The sequence below is a fragment of the Garra rufa genome, chromosome 1 (assembly GCF_049309525.1).
Source record: "Garra rufa chromosome 1, GarRuf1.0, whole genome shotgun sequence".
Lineage (NCBI taxonomy): Eukaryota > Metazoa > Chordata > Actinopteri > Cypriniformes > Cyprinidae > Garra > Garra rufa.
In genome coordinates, this window is record NC_133361.1 from 51953341 (window position 1) to 51971095 (window position 17755).

The 17755-nt window shown below is 35.9% G+C and overlaps 1 protein-coding gene across 3 annotated transcripts; it reads left to right on the forward strand.

The window, feature by feature from the left end:
- Positions 1-1228: 1228 nt before the first annotated feature.
- On the forward strand, positions 1229-8438 carry LOC141336808 (nuclear body protein SP140-like protein). Of its 3 annotated transcripts, none has more exons than XM_073842538.1 (16): positions 1229-1484; positions 1575-1628; positions 2178-2382; positions 2679-2780; positions 2942-3075; positions 3278-3325; positions 3421-3471; positions 5429-5459; positions 5579-5728; positions 6653-6786; positions 7269-7337; positions 7423-7538; positions 7617-7722; positions 7846-7905; positions 8008-8151; positions 8273-8438. In XM_073842538.1, exons 1-16 carry the CDS (start codon positions 1437-1439, stop codon positions 8351-8353), a joined length of 1533 nt encoding a protein of 510 aa, XP_073698639.1. In that variant the 5' UTR covers positions 1229-1436; the 3' UTR covers positions 8354-8438. The 3 variants fall into 3 exon arrangements, with proteins under 3 accessions (XP_073698639.1, XP_073698647.1, XP_073698654.1); XM_073842546.1 differs by having other exon boundaries at positions 7620-7722; XM_073842553.1 differs by lacking the exon at positions 1575-1628 and having other exon boundaries at positions 1231-1484; positions 8273-8437.
- The last annotated feature ends 9317 nt before the right edge of the window (positions 8439-17755 follow it).

Genomic DNA, 17755 nt, shown 5'->3' on the forward strand with positions numbered 1-17755 from the left:
TCCATACTGAGATCGAGAAGGTATGGAGAAAGCCGTTTTCTTCCTGAATCCATCATTTGTGTGTGTTGCACACTATGGCGGTGCTTCAAGCTTATCATGCTGACCTGCTGAAGGACCTGGATAAAGGTCAGGGTCTTTCCCCTGAAGAAGTGGCTGAGCTGTGTTGCACCACAGATCTTGCTCTCCATGCCACTAAGCAGGCCGCCACCCACATGGGCAGTTTGGCGGTTTTGCCTTCTGAGCTTTTCGGTGCCTCTGATAGCCCTACCCTAAAGGAATCTCCTTGATTCCAAGCCTTAAGCTGTACTCCAGATCCAGCCTTCTGACCCCATGCAGGTAAGAGCTCAGGCCTTTGGCCAAGGGGGATATCGTCACCGACAGCCGTCACTAACGTCCCAAGTGCTCACTCTAATAGCATGCACTGCTCTCAGCATGGCAGCGTGGGTATACCGCTCCCATAGCGACCCCTAGAGGACGCGGTTCGAAGTACCCTCGAGAGGGAACATCTCAGGTTACGTATGTAACCATGGTTCCCTGAGATAGGGAACGAGACCCCTGGTTTCCTCTCAATTCCCTTGTCGTTTTGGTATGTATTCTTAAGACATGAGTCACGCTGAGGGCGTTCCCCTAGCGACCCCTAGAGGATGCGGTGTCTCGTTCCCTATCTCAAGAAACCATGGTTAAATATGTAACCTGAGACGCTTTTGCTTGTCATTGGAGTATGAATATTTATAGATAAATAGTAACTGCCTTTGAAAAGTCTTACCAGTGTCCATTACTGCATTTCTAAATGGTACTAATATTTATGTTTTTCCCCTAAGTATTTAAAAATGTGAGACTAATCTATTTTTTTTATTTGTGTGTGATAAAAAAAAATCATCCTTGTTAATTATCTCAGTCATAATTGTTTTATTATGTCTGTTTATGATATTAAAATAAAAACAACTGCAAAATATTCAGTAGTTGAATGCACCAAACTTTTAAGCTTTTAAAAGTTAATATTTGATCATGTGTGGAGAAGTTCTGGTTTTAAAGGATACTGTGACTAATAATGGCATTTGTATTGTTCAGTCAGTCAAACCACAGTGATATGGTTTTATTTCAGTTTAAATTTCAGTTTCCTTTCTGTGTCAATGTGTATCTGAGGCAAATACAGTAGATCAAAGTTCCCTGCAGGCGCTCTGTTGCGTAATGAAAGTCGTGACGTATTGAAGAGGAGGAGTTTTACTAGAGTCTGTTCTAGTTTCTAGTTTTCCGTCATTCAAATAATCAGTCGTTCAACTTTATTTTTTGTTTTTTTGTTTGTTTGTTTTTTCAAGTGGAATAGTTCCTCAGTGGCGCTTTAGGAAGGCACACCTGCTGAAAGGTGTGGTTAGGTGGAGCATGTTAAAGAAAAGGACAGTACGCTGTTTGTATTTACGTAATAATCTGTGCGTATGAGAGAGGAAACCAGGAAAACAGGCAGCAAGTCTAAACAAAGCAAGGTAAGTACATTTATTAAACAGTAAATTCAGTTTGCTGTGAATATTTTCTGGAATGTGGTCTTTCTATTGTTTTTTTTTTCTGTCTGTCAGGCAGATTTCAAACAACAATCAACAATCCAGGAAGCGACTTTCAGTTTTGTTTCAGTATGGGAGAAGCTTCTTTAGATTTTAATCTCATTATAATGTATGGAGTGTATCAACCATTTTTTATATGACTTGGATTTTTCATGCAATTTTATTTATTCATTAAGTTATTCATTTATTTTATTTTGCAAACAAAACAGCATGAATGATTCAGTTTGCTTCATGCAGCTACAATAACACAGATAATCTGATGCCACTTTTGTGATCACAGCATTTTGTGCACTGTAAAAAGTTAAATTACTGTACCACATAAAGTATAGTGATTAAAAGAGAGAATAAATTTAACATTACTGTAAAATTATACAATACTAGTACTTAAAAAATAATAAATTTATATTGACATTTACATTCTGTAAACTACTGCTAAGAGACATTTTCATTTCATCATATCATGCCCATTTTTGTTTAATTAATTTAGATTAATTATTACAACAACAAAAAAAAAAACAGACAACAAGTTCACATGATCATGTTTAGAAGTACAAAGTAATGAAGATTTCCTCTTTGAAAAATGTGTAATCAATGTTGTGTTTTTTCATTGAACCACAGGACATGGAAGAAGAGTCGGACATAGACACAACATCTGACTCAGAAACCGAATCAGAATGGGATCAAAGGAGCAGCACAGGATCTGACAGTGAGAGTGATGGCTCGGATAAAGTAAAACGAGGGGAAAAAAGAAAAATAAACACAGATAAATGTAAACAAACAGGGCCGTCTTCCCTTTGTACACCCAAGAAGAGAAAAGCCGAAGGTACCAATGTCCACAAATGAGCTTTCCAAAATACACTTTTTTCATTAAAAAAAAGTTTGATTACATTACAAAACAATTAGATGAATTCTGAAGATATTCATTAATGCTGTTCTGCATGTAATGTGTCTGATTTAAAGCTGATGCCTAATATAAGGTTTGTTTAAATTTAAATGACAAAACAATAGATTGTTCAGATTAAAAAACTAAAAAAGTGTCATAGAACTCATAGTGTCATAGTAAATTTGCTTAATAGAACAAGTCTGTGTGATATTTGATATTTGTGATATTTCTTTCAGATTCCAGCCTGTATATAACAAAAACATTTGAAAACAAATCTGAACTTCCTGTCACATGTGGAGATAAAAAAGGCGTTCTGCATGTGGAGAAATATGATAACAGTAGGTGCAGATAATTCAGGATTGCAGTTATGTTAAATAAACATGTGTACAGTCACTTGCTGAAGAATGTCTTGAGCATCTTGACATGTTCAAAACTCTTGGTCTGAAACAAATCCAAAAGAAAATCCAGTATTATTTTAAATAAATATTTATGTTTTCAGTGGAGAAGTGCATCTTCAGTGAAGACCGGTGGTTCATGCCCACCGAATTTGAGAGGTTTGGTGGAAAGGAGAGAAGCAAAAAGTGGAAGGCCAGCATCTTTTGTGATAATACTCCACTCCAGAAACTCATAGAGGTGCGTAAAATGGTTTAAATTATCCACGATCAAGTGCAATTATAACCAGCATTCAATTATTGCTAAAATAAACAATGTTAGTATTTAACAGAATCTAATTTTATGTTTAAGTTATTAGTAAATGTAAATATTTGAGTGTTAATTCATGTAAAACAATAACATATATCAGTGTTGATAAGCTGAGCATGTCTTGCATCCATAGGCTGGACATCTGTCATCCTTTAGGAAAAGTGGGGTTAAGAATGAACAGGTTTGACTGTTACTGTTTTTTGCTCAAAAATGACCACAAATATCTGTATTATATTATGTTCTCATATATTCACTTAATCTCTGTCTGTTGCACAGAATGGCTCTCCTGAATCCCCACCTGTTGATGATAGACTCAGAAAAAGAAAGGTTAGAGCCTGATCACTTTAACTTTAAATGGTTAGTTCACTCAACAATGAAAATTCTGTAATTAATTACTAACCCTCATGTCGTTTTAAACCCGTAAGACCTTTAGAATTTATCTTTGGGAAACTTGAATTAAGATTCTGATCCTGCATAGACAGCAATGCAACTGACACGTTCAAGACCCAGAAAAGTAGTAAGGACATTGTTAAAATAGACCAAGAGACATCAGTGGTTCAACTGTAATGTTATGAAGCTGTGTGAATACTTTTTGTGTGCAAAAAGAAAAAAAAAAAAAAAAAAAAAACTTTATTCAACCATTTATTTTCTTCCATGTAACTATTTATTTTGTAAGTCGTAGACGTAGAACCCGGATGCGCTGCGCTTTGTTATACAAAGCAATAACAATAACAACACAATAACATGATGTTCACATTGACTATTTTAACGTTGTCCGACCTTACTACCTTTCTGGGCCTTGAACGTGTCAATTGTGTTGCTGTCTATAGGGTCAGAAAGCTCTTGGATATCATAAAAAATATTAATTTTGTTTCATTTTTGGGTGAACTAATTTAAGTCCTCATGATTTTACATTTAAGGTCAAAAGTTTACTTCCCCCATTCAAAATCTGCAAAATGTTGTTGTTTTTTTTTACCAAAATAAGAGGGATCATACAAGATGCATGTTTTTTTTTTTTTTTATAACTGACCTGAATAAGATATTTCACATAAAAGATGTTTACATATAGTCCACAAGAGAAAAAAAATAGTTGAATTTATGAAAATGACCCTGTTCAAAAGTTTACATACACTTATTAATACCGTGTTGTTACCTGAATTTTTTTTTTTTTTTTTTTTTGATAGTTGTTTATGAGTCCTATGTTTGTCCTGAACAGTTAAACTGTCTGCTGTTCTTCAGAAAAATTCTTTAGGTCCCACAAATTCCTTGAACCCTTTCCAAACAATGACAGAATGATTTTGAGATCCATCTTTTCACACTGAGCTTCAGTGTGAAAAGATGCATCTCAAAATCATTCAGTCATTGTGACTGAGGACAACTGAGGAATTAATATGCAACTATTACAGAAGGTTCAAACGCTCACTGATGCTGCAAAAGACAAAAAACATGCATTAAGAGCTGGGGGTGAAAACTTTTGAACGGAATGGAAATATGTAAATTTTTCTTATTTTGACTAAATATCATATTTTCTCAATTAGTACTGCCCTTCAGAGGCTACAGAAGACAAAATAAGTTAAATTTACCCTGATCTTCAAATTCAAAAAGTTTTCACCCCCGGCTCTTAATGCATAGTTTTTCATTCTGGAGGTTTAGTTAGCATTTGAATCTTCTGTAATAGTTGCATTTGAGTCCCTCAGTTGTCCTTAATGTGAGAAGATGGATCTCAAAATTATACAGTCATTTTCCGGAAAGGGTTCAAACATACAAAAATGCTGGAAAACCAAATAATTTGTGGGACCTGAAGGATTTTTTCTGAAGAACACCACTATTCAGGACAAACAATGGACTCATGAACAACTATCACTAAAAAACACAGGTAACAGTAAGGTAACAACACAGTATTAAAAATCTAAACTTTTGAACGGGGTCATTATTATAAATTTAACCATTATTTATTAAAAATCTAAACTTTTGAACGGGGTCATTATTATAAATTTAACCATTATTTTTTCTTGTGGGCTATATGTAAACATCTTATATGAAATATCTTATTCTGGTCAATACTAAATAAACAATAACATGCATTTTGGTTTAATAATAATCAGTAATTAATATTTATTATATTATAATAAGCAATTAACATTTAGCAGATTCTCAAAGGGAAATGTAAACTTTTGACCTCAACTGTGCATTAAAAAAAAAATCCAGACAGAGATTTTGCTTAAATGTTTAGGACACTGAATCTCAGCTAAACTGACATGCCTGCATGTCTTAATTTTCACAGTGTCAGAGACAGCTGTTCCCCTCCTGCTCAGGTCAGTGACAATATATATAAATAGTGACACATAACCAGACAATATGCTCAATAATATCAATAGTTTTCTATTTTGGTGTTATTTATTCTGTTTCCTGAGTGTTTGTGCATTTGTTGTAGAATCAAATGGCAGGAACCATAATGACAATGGTGACGCTGTTGATGAGAATGATGAAGATATCCCTGACATGACCATGTTTGAAGGTCCAACCCTACCTGTTACCTGTAATTCTGGCTCTGGCATACTACACAAATATCGCTTTGCCACAGGTGTGTGAGTGAGCATATATAATGAAAAAAAAAAACAAATTTTCACATCATTGTGAAAAAAAATCTTAGCTTTTATTTACACTTGAACAAAAAGTGGCATGTCCCAAATTATTCAAACCCTTTGTAACTGTCAAAGCCTATGGGAAAATCCAAAGTTCTATATGATTCCAAATAGTCCAAGCTGTTCTAAAGCATCCTAATTACCCTGATTCATTGGGAACAGCTGTTTTAATCAACTCAACAGGTGAAAAACAGAAGGCCACCAGTGGACATTTCAGCACAACAACTACCCAAAACACAGCAAAAGTGGTGAAGAAATGGTTAGCAGACAAAAACATTAACGTTTTGCAGTGGCCCAGCCAGAGTCCTGACTTAAATCCAATTGAGAATCTGTGAAGGGAGCTAAAGATCAGGGTGATGGCAAGGAGACCCTCCAACCTGAAAGAGTTGGAGCTCATCGCTAAAGATGAATGGGCAAAAATACCAGTGGAGACATGCAAAAAGATGGTCAGCAATTATAGGAAGTGTTTGATTGCAGTAATAGCCAATAAAGGCTTTTCTATAGATTATTGAGAAGGGTATGAATAATTTTGGACATGCCACTTTTTGTTCAAATGTAAATAAAAGCTGAGAAATATTTTTTTTCCACACTGATGCCTCTTGTACATCATGTTATTATCTTTTGGGAGAAGCCTGTGTCATTTCCGGTCAAAAAAAAAAAAAAAATATATATATATATATATATGAAAAGGGAAGCTCTGTCAACAATTTATTTGCAAGTGCCTCTTGGTTTGATATTGTGTGTCTACTGCAGTGACATTAAGACATTTATCTTTGACTAGGTGCTCAAATCCATCTAGGACTAATGCATAGCTATACAAGTTTTTTACACTATAATACAGAGCTTCAGTGTTGTTATTCCAGGATGCCGTGGGAGATGCATAAGAACGAAAGACCTCTGGCTGACACCTGAAGAGTTTATCAGAGTGAGCAAACCAGATGGAACGTGGAGAAAAGACATTTTATCCAATGGGGTACCCCTGGGGAAACTTATAATGGTAAATGGTACTCTTTCTCACATAGTAGGTATAGATTTTTCAGCCATGTGCCAGAGAAATATTAGTTGTTTCAGAAAAATAGTGTACCTTGCATTGGAAGTTACAACTACTATTTTGTACTGATTGAAGTGTAAATGCGCATCAGTCATAACTTTTATTTTAGACAGCATGCTTAGTTTTGGACAAGAGATGAAGCTAAAATGATATTATTCTTTATCATTTCATAGAATCTTCATAGATAATTTTATACAAATGTGTATCATATAACATTCTCCCGTTGCACTACTTTGTTACGCATGTATATACATGCTATGTGTTCCTCAAAGTTTGATTGTTATTCAGTGATCGACTTTATTTTGAAGCTGATTCTTGTTTGTTAAATCAAAAAACAAATGTAAGACCAAATAAATAAATAAAAAAACATTGAAATTTACATTTAAACTCTTTGAAGTAATTTAACACTGTTCATACATGCTTTTCAGAAAAGAGTTTTGGAGCTGCATATAATGAGCTGTGATTGTGAGATCTGTGAAGAACTGGATCAGTACCAAGTAAGACACCATCACCTACAATTACAGGCATGTCAGAACTTCAACATGACAACTAAACGTCCTCTGTGAACTCTTGTTTTAACAGAATGATGACGTGTGTTTCATTTGTGACTCTGGGGGAGATCTTGTGTGTTGTGATGATTGTCCACAAGCTTTTCACTCACACTGTCACCTACCAGCTGCAGATGGAGACTTATCTGGGTGAGAGAGAGAAATCATGCTGGATTAGACAAAGTAAACATTTGATCTTGTGTAATATTGTGTGTTTTGTGTGTACAGAAGCAAGTGGAGCTGCACGTTTTGTGTGATGAAGAATTTGTGTGAAAGTTCTACTCAAAAGACCCAACAGGATGTTTTGAGCAGTCCAGTCTCTCAGTACAAACTGGTAAAGTTTATGCAAAATTTTTAGCCCATACAGTGGAGGTCAATGAGGTCCAACACAACATTTCTTGCATTGTATAGACGAAACAATTCTTTAACACTTACAGTCTGGTTGATTCTCTTCTAGCACTGTCAGTACCTGCTGTTACACCTGCTACATGAGAGCATGACTGAACCCTCTGCCAATGTAATTCTCACATTTAGCTTCATCTGCCTTTTAATCATTATTTAAAGCTCTTATATGTAATATAAATACACAACATGTGATGTCTGCACTGCTGGTGTCTAGGTTTCAGGATACAGTGAGAACATCTGTGGTCCCATGATGCTGGGCAGAGTGAAGATGAACTTGGAGAATAATGATTATCAAACAGTGGAAGAGTTTGTCTCAGATATTAAACTTATTCTCGACAACTTTTGCACTTCCAGCAGGGTGAGCATAAGTGGAAAGATATGCAACTTTTAATAATGACAGCAGTCTTAACCATTTGCACTTGCCATCTTATTTTTACAGGCTAAATTCTGTCTATTTTCTATCTTTCTCTTTTCTGTAGGATAATGACTCCACTAGAATGACTTCTAGGCTGAAAGAAGTATTCAAAAGGGAGTTTGAAAGCATCTTTAAGCTCCAGTAATATCACAACATTATGGTAATATCTGAGTGTATTGTACAAAACAAATAAAAAAAATCAAGACTTCATCAAAAATGTGCATTTGTGAACAATTGTGAGCAAAAACAATGATATGATGAAAATATTATATTCTAAGCACCAATACACATGTACAGATGTACAAAAGCAATTTAATGTTTAATGTTAATACAAAAAAAAAGTCCTTTAGTCTGGCCTTGAAATGATACATTTCCCAACCCCCAGGTGAAAAAAAAGTATTATTGAGTGCACAAAAAATATTTAAATACAAGAAAGTACATTAGTAGTACAATCTTATATTTTGTGCTAAATAAAATTGTAAAAATTATACACTATAAATACACTAGTTAAAAATACTTTTACTTTAGTAGTACTTTAGTCCAATTGTGAAAGTATACTAAATACAACTGATATTTAGTTTGATTTTTAGTACATAGCAACAAAGTGTACTACTGCAAAAATCTACATAAAGAGTTTTATTAATGTATTTCTTAAAAGTATGTTTTGAATGCTTTAAAAATTAGTTCAATGTTAGCACACTTGTAGATAGTTACCGTAAGTTTAAATTCAATTGATTTTATTTCAAATATATTAGCAATGTAATAGTTAAAATTACATTTTCCCAAATGTGCTACTTTAGACTTAATATAAATATACTAATTAGCACTAATACTTAAATATATTTTAAGTGTAGTCAGAAAAATCAGAATTAAGTTGATTTTACTTAAAATATATTAGTAATGTAATTTAAAATGACATTTTCCAGAATGTGCTACTTAAGTATACTTAATATTAATACACTAATTAGTACTACACTTACATTCCCAGGTGAAAAAAAATGCACTAAAATACACTTAGTGCACTTCCCTAATGTACTTAAAGTGCTCTTTTTTACGCTCTAATTTTGTACTTAATATGCTAAAATTATTCTTTAGTACTTCTTAAGATAAACTTAAGATCATCTAAGTGTACTCATCTGTGCTATTTTGAGACACCATGAAGATGAACTAAATGTGCTTTTAACATACTATCTCTGCATTGTATTTTGTTATCACTTTTAATACAATTGAAACATATTTCATAAACCTTTAAATATACTAATTATACATAAAAAATACAATACATTTATTAATTATTTAAATTATATGAATAATATATAATGAATGTATGACCAAATTTTGACAAATTTCACAATTCGATTCTGATTCACAAGCTTGTGATCTGATTCAATTGGATTTCTGATTTGATATCAATTATTTTGGATATATATGAGGTACAGTACATACCAAATTTTCTTAAGAATAAGTAATTCTGTAAAATATACATGAAAGTCAGTTGGTACTACATTACTATAAGATTGAAGGTTAAAATAAACTTCAATGACGGTTTTATAATAATAAAGTTACAATTAAATAATTATGTTTTTTATCCCGTTTATTAACTGAAAACAGGTTAATCGATTCTTGAGATTTAAGAATCCATATGAATCAATTAAAATTAAGAAATTAATCTTTTTTTTTTTTACCCAGCTTTACTGAAGACTGGAGAAATGTCAGGTTTATCATTGCAGAAATAAATACAATTTTTAATAATATACCTTTTAAATTGTAATAATATTATGTAATAATATACATGTAATAACATTCAAAAATGAAATGAAATAAATCAAATAAATGCAGCCTTTGTGTATCCCTGGTGTATAAACACAACATAGTAAAGCCACAGTTCTGCAAGGACACTATATGGAATGTTGGAAATGTGGTATTGCTTTTGTACAAGTAAAAAAATATATATATTATTTTGGGTGTAATATGAAAAAACATAGAATTTCTATGGTACAATGACGAGCAATATGGTATTGCCATACATGCCCCAAAACATGGTTTTATGGTTAAATGCAAATGCAAAAACAATATTATCATGATACCACCATACCACACCAAAAATATCAGGGTACCATACTATATATTCTTCAAAACATTGTGTTATTTTGGTTGAATGTCCAAAAACAGTATTATTATGATAGTATCATGTTCCAAATAAAAACATTGTATTGCCATGGTGGTACATGCTTCCAAAATATGTAATTACTAAGTTACTATGCCCATAAAACCAGAGTAGTGGAACATTTTCTTTAGAGTAAGTAACTAAATAAGGCTTACTAGTAAAATTCACGAGGTGTCAAGGTGTGCTGGGGGTGAGGAGCCAAAGGGAAACAGACAGGAGCCAGGAGTACAAACAAAACAAACTATTTAATTAAACAAAACCAGGAACACAGAAAACAACAACCACGATGTAACTTCAAGACCAGACAAGGGAAAATGGGGAACAAACAACTATTTAAGGAGTTACAGAGGGGAGTGGCAAATTAACAAGGACAGGTGTAAACAATCAAGGAAACGAGGGGAAAGTCCAAATATGGGCAACAGGGGAAACCAATACAAACTGAACAATAGGGGGAGACAAAGGAAAAACCAAAACATGAAGTCCATGGGGGGAGAAACACTAGGAAACACTAACAAAACAGTCCATAAACCTGACACGAGGTGGGTGAGCTGAGAGAGTGTTTGTGTAAAGGTGGGTGCGCTTCTACCTCAAAAATTTTCTCCGGCAGCAGACCGTGGTCGCGCAGCTGAGTGAGAAGTTTGTGTGGTTCTTCTATGCACACAATCTCCACCTTTTCCGGTGGAAGAAAAACAGCAACTCTTCATTCGTTTTTAAATCTAACGGGTCCATTTGGCCACTGACTCTTTACTGCGATCTACACTGTGAAATGTAATAATTTTAGCTATTGTGCAGCATGTAGATTATTACAATGCAACAGATGCAGTTCTATTTCAAATACATTGTTAAAAAGAAATGTTATGTGGGACGTTCCTCTTATCCAGTGACTTTTCTGTCTCTATGATATGCTTATTCACATTTTCTCTATAGGTCACATATTTATAGGAAATGGTTTAAATTATATATTTAGGTATTCTTCATCACTTAAACTGAGATAATAGACATTAAAAATACTGCTTTGTATTTTACACACCTTTTCAATGATACATGCAATCAATTTTATCATGTCAGTGCCAAGTAATCAACTTCCACAAGAAATATAAACCATAAAATGATAACATGTTATAAATATAGTGCTTAAGTGATCTTCCACAGTTTTCTCGCTTTCCAATATAGATAACAATTCCATTGTTTATTTTTCCCGCTGGAATTCAACAACCCTCGCTCCTATCTTTTTTAGTTTTTAGGTTCAACAAGTTTGTCTCTTTTTTTTTTTGAAAGCAGAAACTTTTACACTGAGCTGCTCTCTTTGCTGCCACACATTTACAAAATGTGTTTTCATTAACTATAAATGACTTATTTGACATAGCCTACTTTATTTATGACATGAGGACAATGAATGACAATTCATATATGGCGGAAAAATTAAGAAATGAACGTGCAATATGTGTTTTTAGTGTGTCAACGTGAGTACATGTGACTCAAGATCCATTTCCTCATTTCCTCAAAGACCTGTACTTCATTTTATGATGAACTATTGTTAGTTTGTTTTATTCATCTGCTAAAAACTTACTTTTTTATTGTATGTGGTATTTTTTTTCACAGTATTATAAAATGAAAACATCTTTCATAGTGACTCATATCATCATACAGTAACAGCATCATTTACACCTCATATTAAACTAATCCATAAGCATCCATCATACAATGAGCACCAAATATAGGGATTCACATTAAACCTAAAATGTAAATCTGGACATACAGTTTGAGAATTTTGTAAACAAACATTAAAGCATGACATAAATGAAGAAATATTTTAGATTCTGCATTTCACAGGTACATTAACTAGGCAAAATCAGCAGAATCAGAAACAGAATCAGAAAGAGCTTTATTGCCAAGTATGCTTGCGCATACAAGGAATTTGTTTCAGTGTTATTAGCTTCCAGTACACAGAGACAACAACGCACAGACAATAAAAATGAGAGAATAAGAAAAGTTACCCATATGTAAGCATAAATAGACAAAAAATAAAAATAGAAAATAATAATAAAAATTTGTAAAAATTTAATTGACAAATAAATATGTATGTACAGTTGTGCTATAGGTGATAGGATGGAATGCAGGGATGTGTTAGGGTGGAGGTGGTAGCAGTAGATGTCAGATTATTCCACACATTCTTTGCACAATGGGAGGAACATTTTAACTGTTCATAAGGTGGATTGCCTGGGGGAAAAAAACTGTTCATTCGTCTGGTAGTCCTGATATTTGAGGCTCTGTAGCGCCAGCCGGATTGTTACGCCCCTTAGGGGTAAAGGGGAAAATAACATTCATATGTGTGTGCGTGAGTATGCAAAAATGCTGGCAGGCAAATAACTCTCGATTTTAGTAACCATTTATTTTGCACAGTGCTTAGAGAAAAAAAAAACCAATGGTATCAAAGTATATACAATATTTACAATAATTGCAAAGCAAACATTCAAACACCGATACAGAAAAAAAAAAAGAAGGTGGGAAGGAGGGAGCACGAGAGGTGCCAAATAAAAGAAATAAACAAAACAAAAACACAGCTAGCTAGCTTTTTATAAAGTAAGCTAACTATCCAAAAGAAAATATATATATATATAAAAAAAAGGAGTCTTCGGCGTAACAACGCCCTGACTAAACTACTCTAACTAACAAAACAAAACATACAACGGGTGGCACTCTCTCCTAACTAATGTATCTAATACATTCAAAATGTCCTACGTGTTGTACAATGTATGTCGCGCGACCTACTTACCTGCTCACGCCTTCCCAACCTAGCGTACAGTGGAGAACAGCAAAGGCGGAACAGTAATTAGACTGTACACTGTACCAACACTGTTGTACAAAAAAACTTTTCAGGACATGTGAAAAAACAAACAAGATACTAAAACACTAGACCTCAATACCAGTAACAACAGAACATACAAGCGTAACAGGAGGAATGACACAAATGAGCCACAGCTGTCGAGCGCTTGATAGTAACGGGACTTTAAACCGGCTGGCGTGAGATGAATGGATAACGTAACCCGGGCGTCATCATCCAGGTGGAAGAGTGACAAGCTGGTGGACCAATGAGAATCTGAAACACACACACACACACACACACACACACACACACACACACACACACACACACACACACACACACACAACAGACTGACACACACAAACTTCACGCAGCTTGCGTACGTAGCAGCGTACGTAACACTTCCCCCCTTAAAGACTCAAATATAAATCATAAACAGCAGAAAGCACAACACCGCATTAACAGGTTTATGCTCTAGACAATGTATCTGCGACCACATTTTCAGAACCCTTTTTATGTTTTATATTTAAGTTATAATTCTGAACAATCAATGACCACCGCATGAGCCGCTGGTTGTGATTGCACATGCGTGACAAAAATACTAATGGATTATGATCTGTATATACAGTCACAGGTAACGGAGACGAGCCAATGTAAACTTCAAAAAACTGCAATGCTAAAAGAAGCCCCAAGGCCTCTTTTTCGATAGTGGAGTAATTTACTTGATGTTTGTTAAATTTTCGAGAAAAATAACAAACAGGATGGTCCAAACCGGCATCGTCCTCCTGAAGGAGTACGGCGCCAGCTCCTAAAGCACAAGCATCCACTTCTAATTTAAATGGACAAGAAAAATTCGGGGCCTTCAGGACAGGTTCGCTGATTAACAACTTCTTTACACAGTCAAAGGCATGCTGGCAAGACTCAGACCACACAAAATCAATGGCAGGACTTAAGAGGCTGGTAAGAGGATGTACAATGGTTGAGAAGTTTCTACAGAAACTACGATAATACCCTGCCATACCTAGAAACCGACGTAATTCTCGTCGTGTGGAGGGCACAGGAAAATCAGCGATAGCGGAGACTTTGGCACCCACAGGCCGAACTTGACCTTGACCGACTGTCTTTCCCAGGTATGTAATGGTAGCCTTTCCAAACTCGCATTTTGCAAGATTAACAGTTAAGGATGCATCTGTTAACCGTTTAAACACTGCCCTAAGCAAAGTCAAATGTTCCTGCCAATCAGAGGAATAAATCACCAGGTCATCAAGGTAGGCGTTACAATTTGGTACTCCTGATAATACGGTATTAACAAGACGTTGAAATGTTGCTGGCGCGTTTTTTAATCCGAAGGCCATAACCTTATATTGCAGGAAATTATCTGGAGTTACGAACGCAGATATTTCAGCAGCACGAGGGGTGAGTGGGACTTGCCAGTACCCTTTCAGTAAATCCAATTTAGTTACAAATTTTGCAGAGCCCAAACTGTCAATACAGTCCTCCATCCTAGGCAGAGGATAACTGTCTGGGACTGTAACAGAATTTACCTTTCTATAGTCGGTACAGAAACGAAATGTACCGTCTGGTTTTGGGACGAGGAGACACGGAGAGCTCCATGGGCTGAAACTAGGTTCAGCAAGTCCATTTTCTAGTAAGTACTCAACTTCTGCTTTCATTACAGATCGTTTTGTACTATTTACGCGATAGGCGTGTTGCTTAATCGGAGACGCAACAGTGATTTTAATGTCATGTTGTAAGACATTCGTTTGAGTGGGAATATCATTAAACAGCATGAGGAAATCATTAATTACTTCAACGATGTCCTGTCTCTGTGTCTGTGTTAAATTAGTCAGAAAACACGGCAGAGTCCGTAGTATTTCAGAATTAGAAAGCCTAGGACTCATCTGAGCATTACCAATCGAAATACCATCATCTGTAAGTGATTCACCAGCAAAAGGCGATAATAAATCGCAATTCTCGATAGTGGTGCTGGAAACAACCGCAGCAGGAATCGACACAGAGCCAGTTTCCGAATTAACCATCTCCTCTGCAACCCTCTCAGGTGATTCTCTACAACAATACAGCTTTAACATATTAACATGACAGGTTCGAAATTTCCGCTTACGATCAGGAGTATGTATTACAAAATCGGTGTCGCTCAGTTTTTTAGATACTACATACGGACCAGCAAAACGGGCTGACAGAGCAGAACCAAGAACGGGCAGAAGTACCAAAACCTGGTCTCCAGGTTTAATTATACGGGAGACAGCCCTTCTATCAAAGCGTTTCTTCATGTTTTTCTGAGCTTCGGCCAATGACTCTTTTGCAAACGTACAGGCAGTGTGTAATCGTTCTCTGAAACGGCTAACATAATCTAGTATATTATCTTTTGAGGATTTCCCTTCATCCAACATTCCTTCTTTTAACATCTTGAGAGGGCCACGCACGGTATGCCCAAACACTAAGTCCGCTGGACTAAAACCAAGCGATTCTTGAACGGTTTCACGAATGCCAAATAAAACTAAGGGGACCCCCTCATCCCAGTCCTTACCGGAGCTTAGGCAGTATTTACGCAACATTGATTTTAGCGTTTGGTGAAAGCGTTCAATTGAGCCTTGGCTTTCTGGATGGTGTGGACTGGAGACTCTATGAGTAATCCCCAAAGTTTTTACCACTTGTGCGAACAGTTTCGAGAGAAAATTCGTCCCTTGATCTGTCTGCACAATTTTGGGTAGTCCAAATGTAGAGAAGAATTTAATCAACGACTTCACAATAGCAGAAGAAGTAATGTTCCTCAACGGAATTGCTTCTGGAAATCGAGTTGCCAAACACATAATTGTTAACAAAAACTGATTTCCTGATTTTGTCTTGGGTAAAGGACCGACACAATCTAAAATTACATGCTCAAACGGCTCACCAATTACTGGAATCGGAACTAACGGGGCAGGTGGGATCTTCTGATTTGGCTTTCCTGTTACTTGACAAACATGACAAGTGCGACAATAATGACATACATCTTTTTTCAGACCAGGCCAAAAAAAATGCCTCAAAATTCGATTATACGTTTTTGTAATTCCGAGATGACCAGATAAACAATGATCATGAGCCAAACTTAGCACTTGCTGTCTATAAGCTGAAGGCAGAACAATTTGACAGGTAAGATCCCAATCATTTCTCATACCTGCAACAGGCCTCCATTTACGTAAGAGTAGTCCATCTTCTAAAACATACTCAACTTTGTGGTCTTTTACAGACTTTGGACGTTCAGCTGCGGAGAAGCAGTTTACCAAGGAGGAATCGCTGCGCTGCGCAGCGATCATCACTTTACGAGTGACTGGTTCAGTCAACATTTCCGCATCTTGCAGCACCATACCAGACATTTTATCATTTACAACCTGTGGCTCAGGCAAAACGCTTTCATGTGCAAAGAGTGGCAATATAAATGAATCGTTTAAAGTAATGTCCTCGCCTATTCTTTGCGCTTGTGCGCGAGTCACAACGCTAGCTGCAAAAACATCCGGATACTGATCAGCAATATCATCTGCACCAACAAAACAATCGGGCTTATCCACAACCTCTACCACTGGTGCTACCTTTCCTCCAGCTAAGTCATTACCAAGAATGAAAGCCACTCCTTTAACAGGAAACGAGGAACGTACCCCGACTTTAACAAATCCTGTGAGCAGTTCACACTGTAAGTGTACGCGGTGTAGCGGTACTTTTACTATGCCCATCTCAATACCCTGAATTAACACACTGGAACCACAAGATGTTTGTTCTGATAATGGAATGACGTCAGATATAATGAAGGACTGGCTTGCACCAGTGTCCCTTAAGATCTGGACCTCTTTTTGGTCCTCCAGCCTACCATTTAATGACAGCAACCCTTTCATTACAAATGGTTTAAAATTTTCGTCAACCTCATCAGCTCTGTGCATATTATCAGAATGCACGGACACCGTTTTCACGAAACCCACTGGCTTTGGCTGTTGTTGTTGCTGCTTTCGTTTTAAAATCAAACAATCAGCAACTACGTGACCTATTTTATGGCAATAGAAACATTCCCTCAATTCTTTAGGGGGTGATGGGCCAGTTTTAACACGGGGGTTCGTACTCTGTGACGGAATCCCAACCGGTGCTTTGTCAGTGCGAGCCGAAACAAACACACTCTTGTGCGTTAAAACAAATTTGTCTGCAAGAACAGCAGCTTGTGACAGAGTTGTGACTTTTTGTTCGTTTAAATATGTAACAACCCTTTCAGGTAAACAACCTTTAAAGTCCTCTAGAAGCATCAAATCTTTTAGGGAATCAAAATCGTGCACCTTACTGGCCGTTAGCCATTTATCAAAAAGAATTCCTTTTTCCCTAGCGAATTCAACGAATGTTTGTTGCGCTAATTTTTTATGATTTCGAAAACGCTGCCTGTATGCTTCAGGTACCAATTCATAAGCACGAAGAACAGCGTTCTTTACAGACTCATATTGTAAACTTTCTTCCAACGATAGCGCGGAACAAACCTCTTGGGCTTTCCCAATAAGCTTACAATGCAATAAAAG

Bases quoted from the DNA above. Each gene is read 5' to 3' on its own strand.
- LOC141336808 (XM_073842538.1), top strand. From the start codon at position 1,437: ATGAGAGAGGAAACCAGGAAAACAGGCAGCAAGTCTAAACAAAGCAAG. The intron at 1,629-2,177 runs GTATGGGAGAAG...ATTGAACCACAG, and splicing joins CGACTTTCAGTTTTGTTTCA to GACATGGAAGAAGAGTCGGA. The intron at 7,906-8,007 runs GTAATTCTCACA...GCTGGTGTCTAG, and splicing joins TGACTGAACCCTCTGCCAAT to GTTTCAGGATACAGTGAGAA.